Source organism: Rhamphochromis longiceps, linkage group LG20, assembly GCF_057381845.1.
Source record: "Rhamphochromis longiceps isolate RC_006_pf linkage group LG20, R_longiceps_female_GT1.1, whole genome shotgun sequence".
Taxonomy (NCBI): Eukaryota; Metazoa; Chordata; class Actinopteri; order Cichliformes; family Cichlidae; genus Rhamphochromis; species Rhamphochromis longiceps.
Genome location: NC_140576.1, coordinates 617,501 through 630,000, shown reverse-complemented (window position 1 = coordinate 630,000; position 12,500 = coordinate 617,501). Strand labels below are relative to the sequence as shown.

The following is a 12,500-nucleotide window of genomic DNA, read 5'->3' as shown; positions in this document are numbered from 1 at the left end:
AATCCAAGCCCTCCGTAAATCACAGCCCTGCCCTGATTAGAGAAAGGCTGTGTTAACACATATGGACACAAGAGGCTGACAAGAAAGGACTTAAATAAACAGGCAGCTGGCGAAAGGCTGCACCATTTTCACAACATTTATACACGCTCCTTTTTATCTGCATCTGGGTGTATTTGCATATGTGCAACATTAGTAAAAACAGAACAGCCCCCAGCTCCAGGCAGGCAAATAGTCTTACACAAGTCAGCCTTAATGAGAGGATGGCTGCTCAAGTGCAAAAAGAAAAAAGGAGAGGAAGTCACAGAATGAGAATTCTCTGTTCACAGCACCACTGATCTGTGGCCATTCATCACCTGGCTGCAGAGTATTCCCACATGGGGACACATTTGTCCAGACTCTCTCCTCACAAATCTAAGCGCTACACTCTTCGTGTGTGTCTCTGTGTTTGCAAATGGGTTCGTCTGTGCTGAAGGTCTTTGCCTCAAAGGGATGCAAGTCCAATGAAAGAAAAGTTTGTCTTCGAGCACGTGCCTTACACACACACACACGCACACATATGTACTTGATCTTGAAAAAGAGGGATATGGGGAGGTCAGACGGGGCAAAGCTATCTGTAAATCTATCTGATGTGTCAAGATCAATTTTCTCCTAAGAGACTTCGAGTCCCATAATTCTTTGGCATTTCCTGGTCAGTTTCCTTCTGACACTTGCAGTTAAGGACCTGGGGACAGCACCCTATCCTGATATGTGTCAGTGGGTCAGTCGACAGACAACTCGTGTGTGTGTGATGTTAAAGAACACAACCTCCAGAGAGCTCATTTTGCAAAATGAACCACAGTAATGCAGGAACTACTTACCTTACGACCTCCCTAGCATAATAAATGACAAGGTGTGTCTATAGCACTGCAGTTAGATCCAATATTTACAATTTACATGCACATGCATTTTTAAAGACTTTAAGTAAAGACTAGTTGCATGCACGAAAAAGAAGAAAGCATGCATGTGGAATGCATGCTCGTCATCAGCTTTCCCTCACTTTTCTTCTTCACTTGCACCCCTTTGTTCTTGCCCTGGGCCTACAGACCACACCGTTGCAATTAGAGCTCATCGCATCATCAGGTGTACTGTAACTGCTAGTTACCCAACGGGAAAACATGACGAATCCAATGGCGATTAACAGATAATAGGCTTTCCTTGAAATTCCTCCAATGGAATTGCCCCCCCCCCGAACCTCTTTCCCGTTTACGAGGCACAAACAAACATAGATTCGCACTTAAATGCACAAGCAGCCACTGCATCTGTTGACTTTTAAATGCACCATCTTTCCCAGAAGCCCCTGTGACTCAGGAGATCGTATATATGGACTCCCTGCTGTTAGCTCATTACTATTAACATTCATGTTAGATCAGTCACTGATGTGGTCTGACTAGACCTTAATGATCCACATACTTCTCTCAGTCCCGTGTCATACTGCGAGTAGGATGGGAAATAGGTGAATGTGTGTAGGTACACGCGTGTTCTGGGATTTATCTCCGTTTCACCGCAAGATGTCAGCCAGAAAAGTCTGCTAGTGATTCACCGGTGATACAAACATACGTGTGCGACTCGGGCTGCAACATGACTGTTGAGGGAACAGCTCTGCGTATGTGTTTACGTGCCTGGAATCACAGCTTCTGCTTGAGTGACTTTTTGATGACTAAATGCAATAAGTGTGGTTAGAGGCGTGGAACTACCAGCAATTATTAACATCTATCTGTTCCTAGTTTTAAAACTCTAAACTCTTCCCATGAGGTATCTTTAATGTAAACGATCATGATCTGCAGCAGGTTTGAATTTGTAGCCCTGCTTTGAGTAGCAATGCCAGAATCTGTTGTAAAATGTGACCGAAAGGCAAAAACAAATATCTTTGTAGTTAAATATGGTGGATTTACCTGCTGTTTGAGCTGGTGCATGAGCCTGTCCTTCTCCCTCTTCAGAGCCATCACTTCCTCCTGGGCTTTCTTGCGTTTGGAGGAGGATAATTCTAGCAGGGCGATGTTGGCATCCTTTTCACTGATGGCTGCAAGCAAAGCCTGCTGCCTGACAGGGCGAGAAAAAGAAAGGACCGTACTGACTGATGGGTAAAGTGTTAACAGCAAGTCACGTCACGTTTTTAATATTTAGAAAGCAGACAGGTGTCGACTACAGAAAGCCCTACCGCAGCTGTATAGAGATGTCACAGGAAGCTCACTAATTCCAGCGCTCCCTAAACTCAGACAGCGATTCCACAGAAAAGAAGCAGACATCTTTGAAGTGGTCTGCTAAGTGTAGCATTTGTGGTACCTTACTATGACTCATGAGCATGTAATAGTGTAATAGGACCTAATGGAGCAGACTGAGCAGGATATGACATCTTTCTTATGTCACCCCTGGTTCCCACAGTGTCTGTGTGTGTTTGTGACTGTGTACAGAGGGGGTGGCTTCAAATGACTGTCCACAGGTGCAGGGGGGCAAGGAGGACATACCACCAAACTTCATCATGCACACAACCAGATGTACTAATTTAATCCCACAGAGCTCGATCTTGCATAAAGTCTGTGTGTTTGGGGAAGATCAGTGATGACTGTCTTCATCACAGTCATCAGCAGGATGTGTTTGATCTAAATTTGTGACTAACAAATTCTGTTTTCCCACTTTGGTAAGCATATACATTCTCACAGTTAGCCGGGCATGGACAAACCTCTGCTTTGGCTCTTTATGTTGTTTTCTTTGACAAAAATAAAAGATAAATGGCAAAAAGAAGCTCTAAACACACTTTCCTACAAAATACACTTCAGCTCATTTTATGATTTTCTTTTGTCTTCATCTTTTGAGAAGTTTGTCTGAATGATCATCACACCAAACTAGTTCACCGGTTCATACCTTCAGTGTAGACACTTAGGTTATTCTAAGCTGAATACTCCAGACTGTTAAAGGGCATTTGAAATTAAGAGGGTATTAAACAAGCATGTCGAGGTCATCTGTGGGTTTGTGTGAGGTGAAAGGTAGAGGAAGAGAAAGGAGGGTGCGTTAAAAATACACTTCGGTCTTTATTAAAAATTGACCTGCATTAGGGTGTTTTTATTCCATGATTTAAGTCCCTGCAGAAATAACTAAATTACGAAAAATAAACATGCTGAACTCAGAATAAAGTCCTGCTGGCCTGGGACTCCACATTTGATGTTTTTAGTACAATTATCTGCATGCCGCATCTGGATTCTCCCATTCAGGGCCATTAATAGCTCTTTGTGTATTGGTGTGTACTTGCATCTTGCGCATGTGTTTGCGTGTGCATGCATGTGGGTTCTGACATGGATTGGAGCAGCTAATCACACCATTAATCACGGCGCAGGACCAAAGTGACACTTTTCGTCTCCCCACACCTCCAGTGTTTTTCCTTTTAATGCTCACTGTAATGGGAACGAACACACACACACACACACACACACACACACACACACACACACACACACACACACACACACACACACACACACACACACACACAGAAGACTTGTAACAGAGCACGTGTCTTAGACTGCAGGCTTATTTTTCTTGAGCTGGCCATTCTTAGTCTAAATCAGCTAAAGAATTAAATAAATAGATAAAGTCCATATAGATCCACATCCTGTTTATAAAATCCATCCTCATACAGTTCACCATTACAAAGCTCAACAAACCTGATGAATTCTGGATTTTAAAGAATGGCACAACAGCAGTGCCCATTTCACTACTTTTTCTTTGGCTGCGTTAAATAGAGTGAAGAGGTGATGAACAGAGTCATATATGGGCAAGGAATGCAGCACAACATGTCACTGATCATAAACACTGTGTCAGATTAACGGCCAAAGCCTACATGCAGGATGGCCATCTTTACACCACATTGCCAGACATGGAAGCACAAAAATATTGAACCGCATCCAACCAGCCTCACAGCAAACGCTCGGATCTCTTTTAAGATAAAGTTCACACAGATGGAGCTGCAGAATTTTATCTTTACGGGTCAAAATGCTGCAGTAAATACAGCACGAATGCTTGAATGCAATATTATTCCTTTTTAACTGCACAGCATTAAGAATGGGACTTTCTACAGTTTAAGTAGCTGAAACACCGGGCAAAGCCAGGATGGCACAAGAGGAGAGTGCTTTTAAAAGTTCAGGGAATCAACCCCACTTTTTGTGAATGTATCAGGAAATGAGCCACCACTTTCTGAGCACTTCATGAAGGACATTTACACTGTCTCTGTTGAATAAACTTGTGTTTTCTAATAATAAAAAAGACACTTATAATATAACAAGGATGAATTTTCCTCCAGAAAATCCTCCATCTAAAGAAATGTCCTATAATTCTCTTCAGTCCTATTTAAATTCATCCATTTTAGACATTATGTCAATGCAGCAATGAAACCCTTAACTCAAATATAATTACAGCGTGTGTCAAATTACAGCTGAAGCGTGGCATATGCTGCTGTCTTTGAGGGAACAGTCGTCACCTTCATTACACCTGCATTCGCCTACGTCAGTCCCAAGAGAAGATTGCTGATCGAACCCGAGATGCTCTGAGCCCAGCAAAATGAAGCCTCTGAGCCAACGTGGCTGCCATGGTTCAATGCAAGCTAAATCGCTTCCAGTCTCTAAATTAACAAAGCGCGTTACAGTGAAGTCTCCTTGTGGGTGCTCACTAAGTGGTGCTGCGGGACTCTGCTGAGCGATGTCTTCCTAAAACAATAAAAAAGGGGCATTATTGTGATTAGTCTGCCTGTAAACCTCGTCTCCTACATCCTCAGTCGGTGATTGTGTGTGTCTGTGTGTGCGTGTGCTGATTAGTATTACTAACAGTCTTTGAACCTGAATCACACTGGAGTATTTAATCACATCTCATTTAAGTGGCCATTTGGCCTCAGTTGTTGAACAGACTTGCAATGTACATTAATCTAGAAGACAGGATTCATCTGTCAGGCACGAGCACACCCCACACACAAAGACAGATGCTCTATCTGCTGGCTGATCTTGAGTGGGTGAACCCTCTTTCTTTCCTCCTCTCTTGTCTTACTCCCTGCTTAACTTTAACTTGGCCTGTCCCACACAAACAAAGGATTATCTTCATTTCCCCCCCCAATTGAAAGGGTGACAATGAAATGGTTTTTCATGACAAACTTGTGATTAGTCTTCATAAAAGTCAAACCCCAAGCACTGGAGGTATGCTAATAAAAGGACGTATAAATCCAACTGCTGGAGCCCTGGTGTCAAAAAGCTCCTCTGCGAGGCAACTGTAGTTTAGCTGACATGATAAACACGATGCTCAGACAAACAACTGCGCAGCCTTGAATAAAGATCTCCCACAGCTCAACTATAGTTTTGGTATTGTGAGAAAAATGCGAGGTTCTGCAGAACAGCTGAACTGACATTTTATTTATAAGGGGTGAAATTCTCAGCTCAGCTACAACATGTGATTCCAATTGAAGCTTCATGGTCCCTGGGACATATTGAGACATTTGAATCTACAGACGTGGGAGATGGATGGCTAAAGTACATGACTGTGTGATGCGAAATGTGTGTGTGTTGGGGGGAGACAATATGGAAAGAAAAAGTGAAAGAAGAAGAAGAGGTGATGAAGACATCTTCGAGGTGGAGCTGCTGCTCAGAGCGCTTTACAAAGCCACGAGGTACACTGTCAGGTCAGGCAGATTTCTGGGAGACAAAAGGGTTAAGATGGGGTTAAAAGTGAGCATGAAACTGGGTACGTTCACATCAAAGAGTGAGGTTTTGATATGAAGAGATACCGTGGAGTTGGAGAGAAGGGATGTGTCAATGTGGAAAAAAAACAAACAATAAAAAAGATGGCAAGAGATGAAGGTAGCAGGAGAAAGGGAGTACGTGTTTGACAAGACTGAGTGCCACCTGTGTTGCATGAGAGAGAGTAGAGAGGGAAGAAAAGAAGGGGAGAGAAGTGGAGAGGAGAGGAGGAAGGGAAGAAAGGAGCAAAGGTAAAGATTTAGGAGTCCCAGCATACCCTAAATCAGCTCAGCGCACTGCATGTTGTTATTCCTAGGTGTCACGGTTGAGGGATATGTGTTTATAATTTGTGTTATGACTTACTTGAAATTATGAGCGTGGAGAGTCAGCCGGACAGAAACAGATGCGTCTGTGCGATGCCCAAGGGAACCATCAATACTGTCTACCCCTAAGCGCAGTGTGTGCATGTGCTGCATATTCATGTGTGCATGTATTTGCCTGTCCATAAATGCATTTGTGCTTTCATCTCCATGTGTGCATGTATGATGTATTTTGTTTGCAGGAACACGGGGAGTCCTCTAATATCTGCTCCCAAACCATCTATTATGACGTCTTCCCGTTTGTGATCATGCCTTTCCACCACTTAGCTGTCCGGCTCTGCAGAAACATTCCTGGGGCACTTTATGGTGGTTTCTTGATTGTGGGTGTGTAAAGGTGCAGTACAAGTCTGGGGGCCCCTGTCTATGCAGTTCTAGAAGCCTGTGGTGAGAGCAAGCAGAGGACATGAGAATGGGGCATGGTTGAGTGACACTATTATTTATGGTCTTGGAGTCATGTGTTATTTACAGCTAAGAAGGTAGGAAAAAGTCTATGTCCAACATAAAACACACGCTCAACCTACATTTGGTGAGCTTTCTGCAAAGCCAGTTGAGAGGATAAAGCCGTGTCTTAACTTTAAATGTGGGTAAAATGTATTTTTATGAGGTCCTAGTTTTGGCTGCCTTGGTTTGGATTAGCTCCATGCTAACCTGTAGCAGCTAACCTGCAGCCACATGCAAGATCCACATATTATCCGCTTCCTTTTGTATGCTCGGCCGGATTTAAGCCTTTATTTATCTTAATCTACAAGGTAGGATTTATCCAAACCCACCACAAATAAAACTTGCATGACTGCCTTGTTTGTTCCTTTGGAGCAGTTGCTTTATGTATATAGCTCATTACATGTAAATTGTGAGCTTCAAATTTCACATGCTAACCTTGAGCTGCGCTTCCCAAGAAAAAAACACGACAGCAGATGGTTCTCCCAGAACTAGACCAGGTTATGTGTGTTTTCACTTCACTAATAAAATATACAACGCACTTACTCTGCTAACCCCCACTCCCACACTAGTGCTCTGACTGGTGGGTGGTGGTGGGAGTCTAATTGAAAGAGTATGTATCAGTTTTACAGCAACAAGAGGGAAAATACGAGGGGACAAAAATCAACAAATCTGCCAAAACTAGCCAAATGTTTAGAGTTGGAGCAGGGACGAGGAGAGATGGCTGACTGCTCCCAGAGATGAGCAGGACCAGACGGCCACCGCTGCATTCCAGAAAGAAAGAGGGGGGAGAGAGATAGAGAGACCCAGACGGAGAGGAAACGAGTGCAGGAGACCAGGTGGCCGTGCGATTGCAGACAAAGGAGATGAAAAGTGCATTCGGTCTTGAAACAAAAAATTTGCAAAGGCGACGCCAACATCAAAAACAAGCAAGAATGTAAATGAACATTAATGCCAAGTTGAGGCGGCCGTACATTTTCAGTGCTGGTTGTTTGTTTCTTTATCTCTCTTACAGACAGAAATAAGCATCAAGGTGTGTTTCGTAAAACTCAGTGGAGGGTGATGTAATAACAATATCAGTCTCATATCTGTGCATAAAGTGTGAACCTGTACTCAGGTTGATTGCTTAGAATAACAACTGAACAAGGCTCTCATTCAGAATCAGAGCTCAAGCACAAATCTGTGAGTAAACCATGAATACAATCTTTCACGCACAAATGTGCATGAAATTATTTGTGCTCTACAAACAAATCGATCACAATCCCGCTTTTGCATTTAAAAAGCTACTGCTAGTATTTACTAAAAAGAGGCAAAGTGTCAGTTTTGCAACTCTAAGGTATTTTTGTGGGTGGCCTTATTTTAGATTGTATTTGTAGGACTTATAACTAAACTTAACTGAGTGTCAGAGGAAGGAGGAGACTCCGAACAGTCACAGCATTTTTAACAGATATTTCCTTTATATTGAAAATTCTCATTAAGCTGCCTCCAACATCTGAATTACAACACTGTTCCTCTAACACCTGCAGTTACAGTGTATGATTTCTCTTTGCAGACTGCCCCCATTCTCACCACTCCTTGTTTTTGACCAGTGTATGCATGACTGAAATGAACTGACTGAATCACTGTTTAGATATCAACGCATCATTACCTGCAGAACATTCATCTTCTGTCGGTGCATTTTGCAATTTTGCCAATGCGTTAATGTGACAGACTTAGTAATCCTACCGTCTTAATGCTCAAGAATATGGACGTTTTTCAATAATTGCCATGAATTTCTTGTCCATCCCCACAGATCAGGTATTTCTTGTCCCAGTTACCATCTTTTTCTTATGATCAGTTTTTCTGTCTTTCTGATCTTTACTGTCAGAAATCTTCTTTGTTGTTCTTTAGCCAAAGTGAGTGTTTCAGGGTAAACGATATGCTAAACCCCTGTTTTTTTTCTCCACGCCCAAGTCTTGGTTTTGTTTGTTTTTTCTCAACCATCATCACTTTGGAAAGGTATGTCTTCTCTGGCATCCAACACCGACACCACGTTTTCAGACCTTCTTCTTTTTTTTCTTAGTGTTGCAGTTTCCTCTCTTGCAACATCCACTTTCACCACTTCACCCCGAGGTAAACGTGTTTCTTTTTATAGAGAAACGGGGGGCGTGACAGTATGCAGCTAGTATGCAGAATGCGTGAGCATGCTGATTTATTTGGTGTGATTGATCAGAATGATTCACTAACACCCACATGGTGGTAAGAACAAAACTGGTCAGTGCACACGGTAATAATTTTGCATGTGCAGTTATTTTTTGCACAGTATAAGAATATACCATGCACATACATACACATATTGGTGAATGAGGCCTACGGAGAACAGCTAGCCTCACTAATGCTATAAGATGCCAACCAATACCTCAAAAACACTTCAAAGGTTATTTAGGGTTTGATGGGTTTTCTATAAAGGTACTTGGTGGAACTTATTCTTTCCAGAACATAGCCAGATGCAGCGAGCTTGGACGTGTACCCACCGTCTTATTGTAACAATAAAGTTTGTACAAAGCTTAGACGTGTCTGCCCACAGCCAGCAGTCAACTCTATAGAGGGGATGAACAGAGCAGACAAACGTAGCTGAACATATCCTGAATCTTGCACTTTAAAAGCACACAGATCTAAGACGAGCATCACTCTGCACTTTTTAAAGCAAATGAATGTATTGAATAAAACATTGAACTATTATTTTATAAATACAACCACAAAACAACTAATTGCATTATATATGCTCTGTTATGTCCAGCCTTATTTCCCTTAAGTCCCAGGTAAATTAGCAATGTTGTTAAAACAACATCTTTTCTGGATAGCTCCATGTGTGCCCATGTGAGCTTGGCCAAGTACGTGTGTGTGCCGGCATAGATTTCCCAGTGTAACCTCATTGTGTGAGTGTGATAAAGACACAGATTTCACATAAGTCAAAGCTTTAACCAATCAGAAGAGCTGTCTGACACCAGGGCCTGAAACCTACTAATAGCAGAGCAGGGCTTTCCATTCGCTTAAAGGGAGGTTTGTTCTGTCTTTATTGTCATTCAGCTGACTGACTGACAGTGTTTCCCCAAGGCGCAAGAAACAAGACAGGAGGCTGCACTGTACCACACACGTGCAAAGCTGCTCTGTCTCGCACACAAGTACAGACACACAGCAGCTGGATTCTTTAAAGCTGCCTGTCATCTGACAGAGAGGTGAGGGTAAGAGTAACATAGCTTCAGTCACACAGTGTAAGAAGACACACACATTCACACCTACACCGAGGGAGGGAGAAGCATATGCAGTAACAGAAAGTGTGTAATAGTCAGTGTATAAATAGTTACATGTTCAGACAGTTCTTCAGCATCATAATATCAAACTGTACATAATGCACACTGAAAAGAAACTGTTAGATTTTTTCATCTGCAACAATAAAAGCCACCTTGGTTTCCTCAATACAAAATATTAATCATTGATTCAGACTGATTCTTTTCAGGATCCTCATGACATTTTCACATTTCTTCTAAAGTGTGTGCAACCCTCTGCAATCACAATCATTAATCTGCTGCAGAGTTAGAGCTAAGCTAGAATCCACTGATAATTAACCACTTTCCCTTTCTTCCTGCACCAGATCTACTCTACACTGTCTTTAAAGTCAGCTCCAAAGAAACACCTTCTGCATTGCGTCATTTAAACGCTGTCTTTATGGCCTTGTATGTTCCACTGCATTATAATAACCCTCTGTCCAACAGATCATCACAGGCCTTTGAACAGGAAATGTCTTTTTCTCCTTCTCAGGCCTCCTTCCATCACTCCTTCTCTCCTCCCTTTCTCTTCCTAATCAAAGAGAGGAGCAATTCTTTACAGAAGAGAATGGAATTACCTCCGCCATGGACTTGGACCTCTCTATCATTCGGTATCTCTCTCCCTCTATCATTCTCTATTCTGCTCTGGCGTGCCCTATACTCACTCCAAAGTGGGGCTAAATATTAAGTTCAAGGAGGTTACGCAAACACGTTGAAACAGCCATCCTTGGCCTAAATATTACCCTCAAACCTTCAATTACCCGCCTTGCCTCTCTCCCCTCATCCCCCTCGCCTTTCCTGTCCTCGGCATGGGTTCTCTCTCACTCCGGTCATCTAACTTCAGCCTGGAAATACAGTGCGCACTCATGACGCGGGGCCAAAAGGCCTTAAAAATGTCAGGGGCAGAGAGTCCAACATTGTGGTGCACTGTAACACATACACACATACAAAGCTTCACCCAAAATACACATGTACACACAAACCGATGAAAGACGGGTCCACAAAACAGTGAGAGCGAGTACCCCTGGTGTATTTTCTCTGAGTTCCAAATGCAGGCCCTGGCGGTGGACCACAGCTGAACCACAGCCGACATGCGGTGGGATGGGAGGCCACCACACTCACTTCCCTTAAAGAAGCAATAGACACGCACACACACAAACAGGGGATCACAAAAAGACACAGGCATTAAATCAGACACACACACATGTTCAGCATTTTTCTGGACAGGACTGTCATGACGATAGGTCCGTGTTTAAAAAGCAGTTTGAGGTGAAGGGACAGATCTGTATGGGCTGTTTCCCACAATGCTTTGCCAGACAATTACACAACCCAATTAATGTGGTTACTACAGCACAGCTAGGACTTCACTCTAAGCAAACTGTGTATGTACGTGTGCGTGATAAAGAAGATGCGTGTACTCTCCTTTGGCCGGTATTACTCTCAGAATTATAGCTTTCGTTGGAGCTTACACTCGTCTATTTCCCGTCACTGTGTAAAGGACACACAAGGTCACACTAACATTCACCCCACACTCCATCAGCCAATCGGAGTTATTTCCAATCACAGCCACATGAGCTCAGGGAATATAAAAGCTGCATAACTAGACTGTGCTCGCTACTAAAACAGCTCCTTTCAAAGAATTAACAGTAAATAAATGCTGCGACACAGTTGTGTTTTACAAAACCGGTTATGAAATTTAATTACATAGAAGTAATGAGTTGTACCCATATACATCATAAAATATGGGGCCAGACAGAAAGTCTATGAAATGTACAAATGTGCACACACAGGGGTCTAGGTGAGGGTGTTGATTAAAAGAGTCGTGCCAGGTCTGGACAAGTCTGCTCATATTTAGACAGATCAGTGAGGATCATGGGATCAAAGGAAACATGATTACTACCTGGCCTTCTGATTTAAAAAAGTCACTATTATTTCCCCGTCAGTAAAAACAGGAATACATATTTCAGCATGTTCGCTCTATGGCTCTCACGCACGCACACAGGCACGCACATGCGAAAGCAACACTCAGACAAACTCACGGGACATTTGCAGACACAATGACTTGCACCGGTGCACAGTGGACACGGAGGTAGACACAAGAACACACCTACATACACAGTCTCACACATACAACCGCGCCGCTCTGTAATCTGGGTAATTTGTACTTTGAAGCTAGTGTAGACAGATGATGGCCTCTGGAACATTCAGTCTGTTGTGTCACTGGATGTGCAGGTTCGCCGGTTGGTGTGAATTCCCAATAGACACATCCCCCACCCGCTACCCGAAAGTATAGCTGTTGTGAATAAGGTTCGTGTGAGAAGAGACACTGGCACAGCTTGTACTCTTCTCATTATTCCAATTCTTGTATGACTTCTTGTAAGACTGAGTGTGTGTGGCTTTGCAAACTTTATGAGGGTATGAAAATTAAAGCTGCAAGTGCCGACACACAGGCGCAGAAATGCACATGCAAGCATGAAACAGCAAAAGTGTGCGCCTTTTGATAATTGCAGCAGAGAGGGGAACTTTCTTCTCCTAACCTTGAGCTGCTCCCATCGAGACCAGTTTCCCTTCGTCTACTTTTCTCATGCATTGGAATTATAAATGAATCCACACACAATATT

The 12,500-nt window shown here is 42.9% G+C and overlaps 1 protein-coding gene across 1 annotated transcript in view; it reads right to left on the bottom strand.

Annotated features, from left to right (window-relative positions):
- Positions 1–12,500, bottom strand: part of LOC146644518 (ERC protein 2) — a 169,770-nt gene that overhangs the window by 47,826 nt on the left and 109,444 nt on the right. The window contains exon 14 of the mRNA XM_085393471.1: positions 1,932–2,079. Coding sequence (XP_085249597.1) covers positions 1,932–2,079 — 148 coding nt within the window. The remainder of the gene's footprint in view (positions 1–1,931; positions 2,080–12,500) is intronic.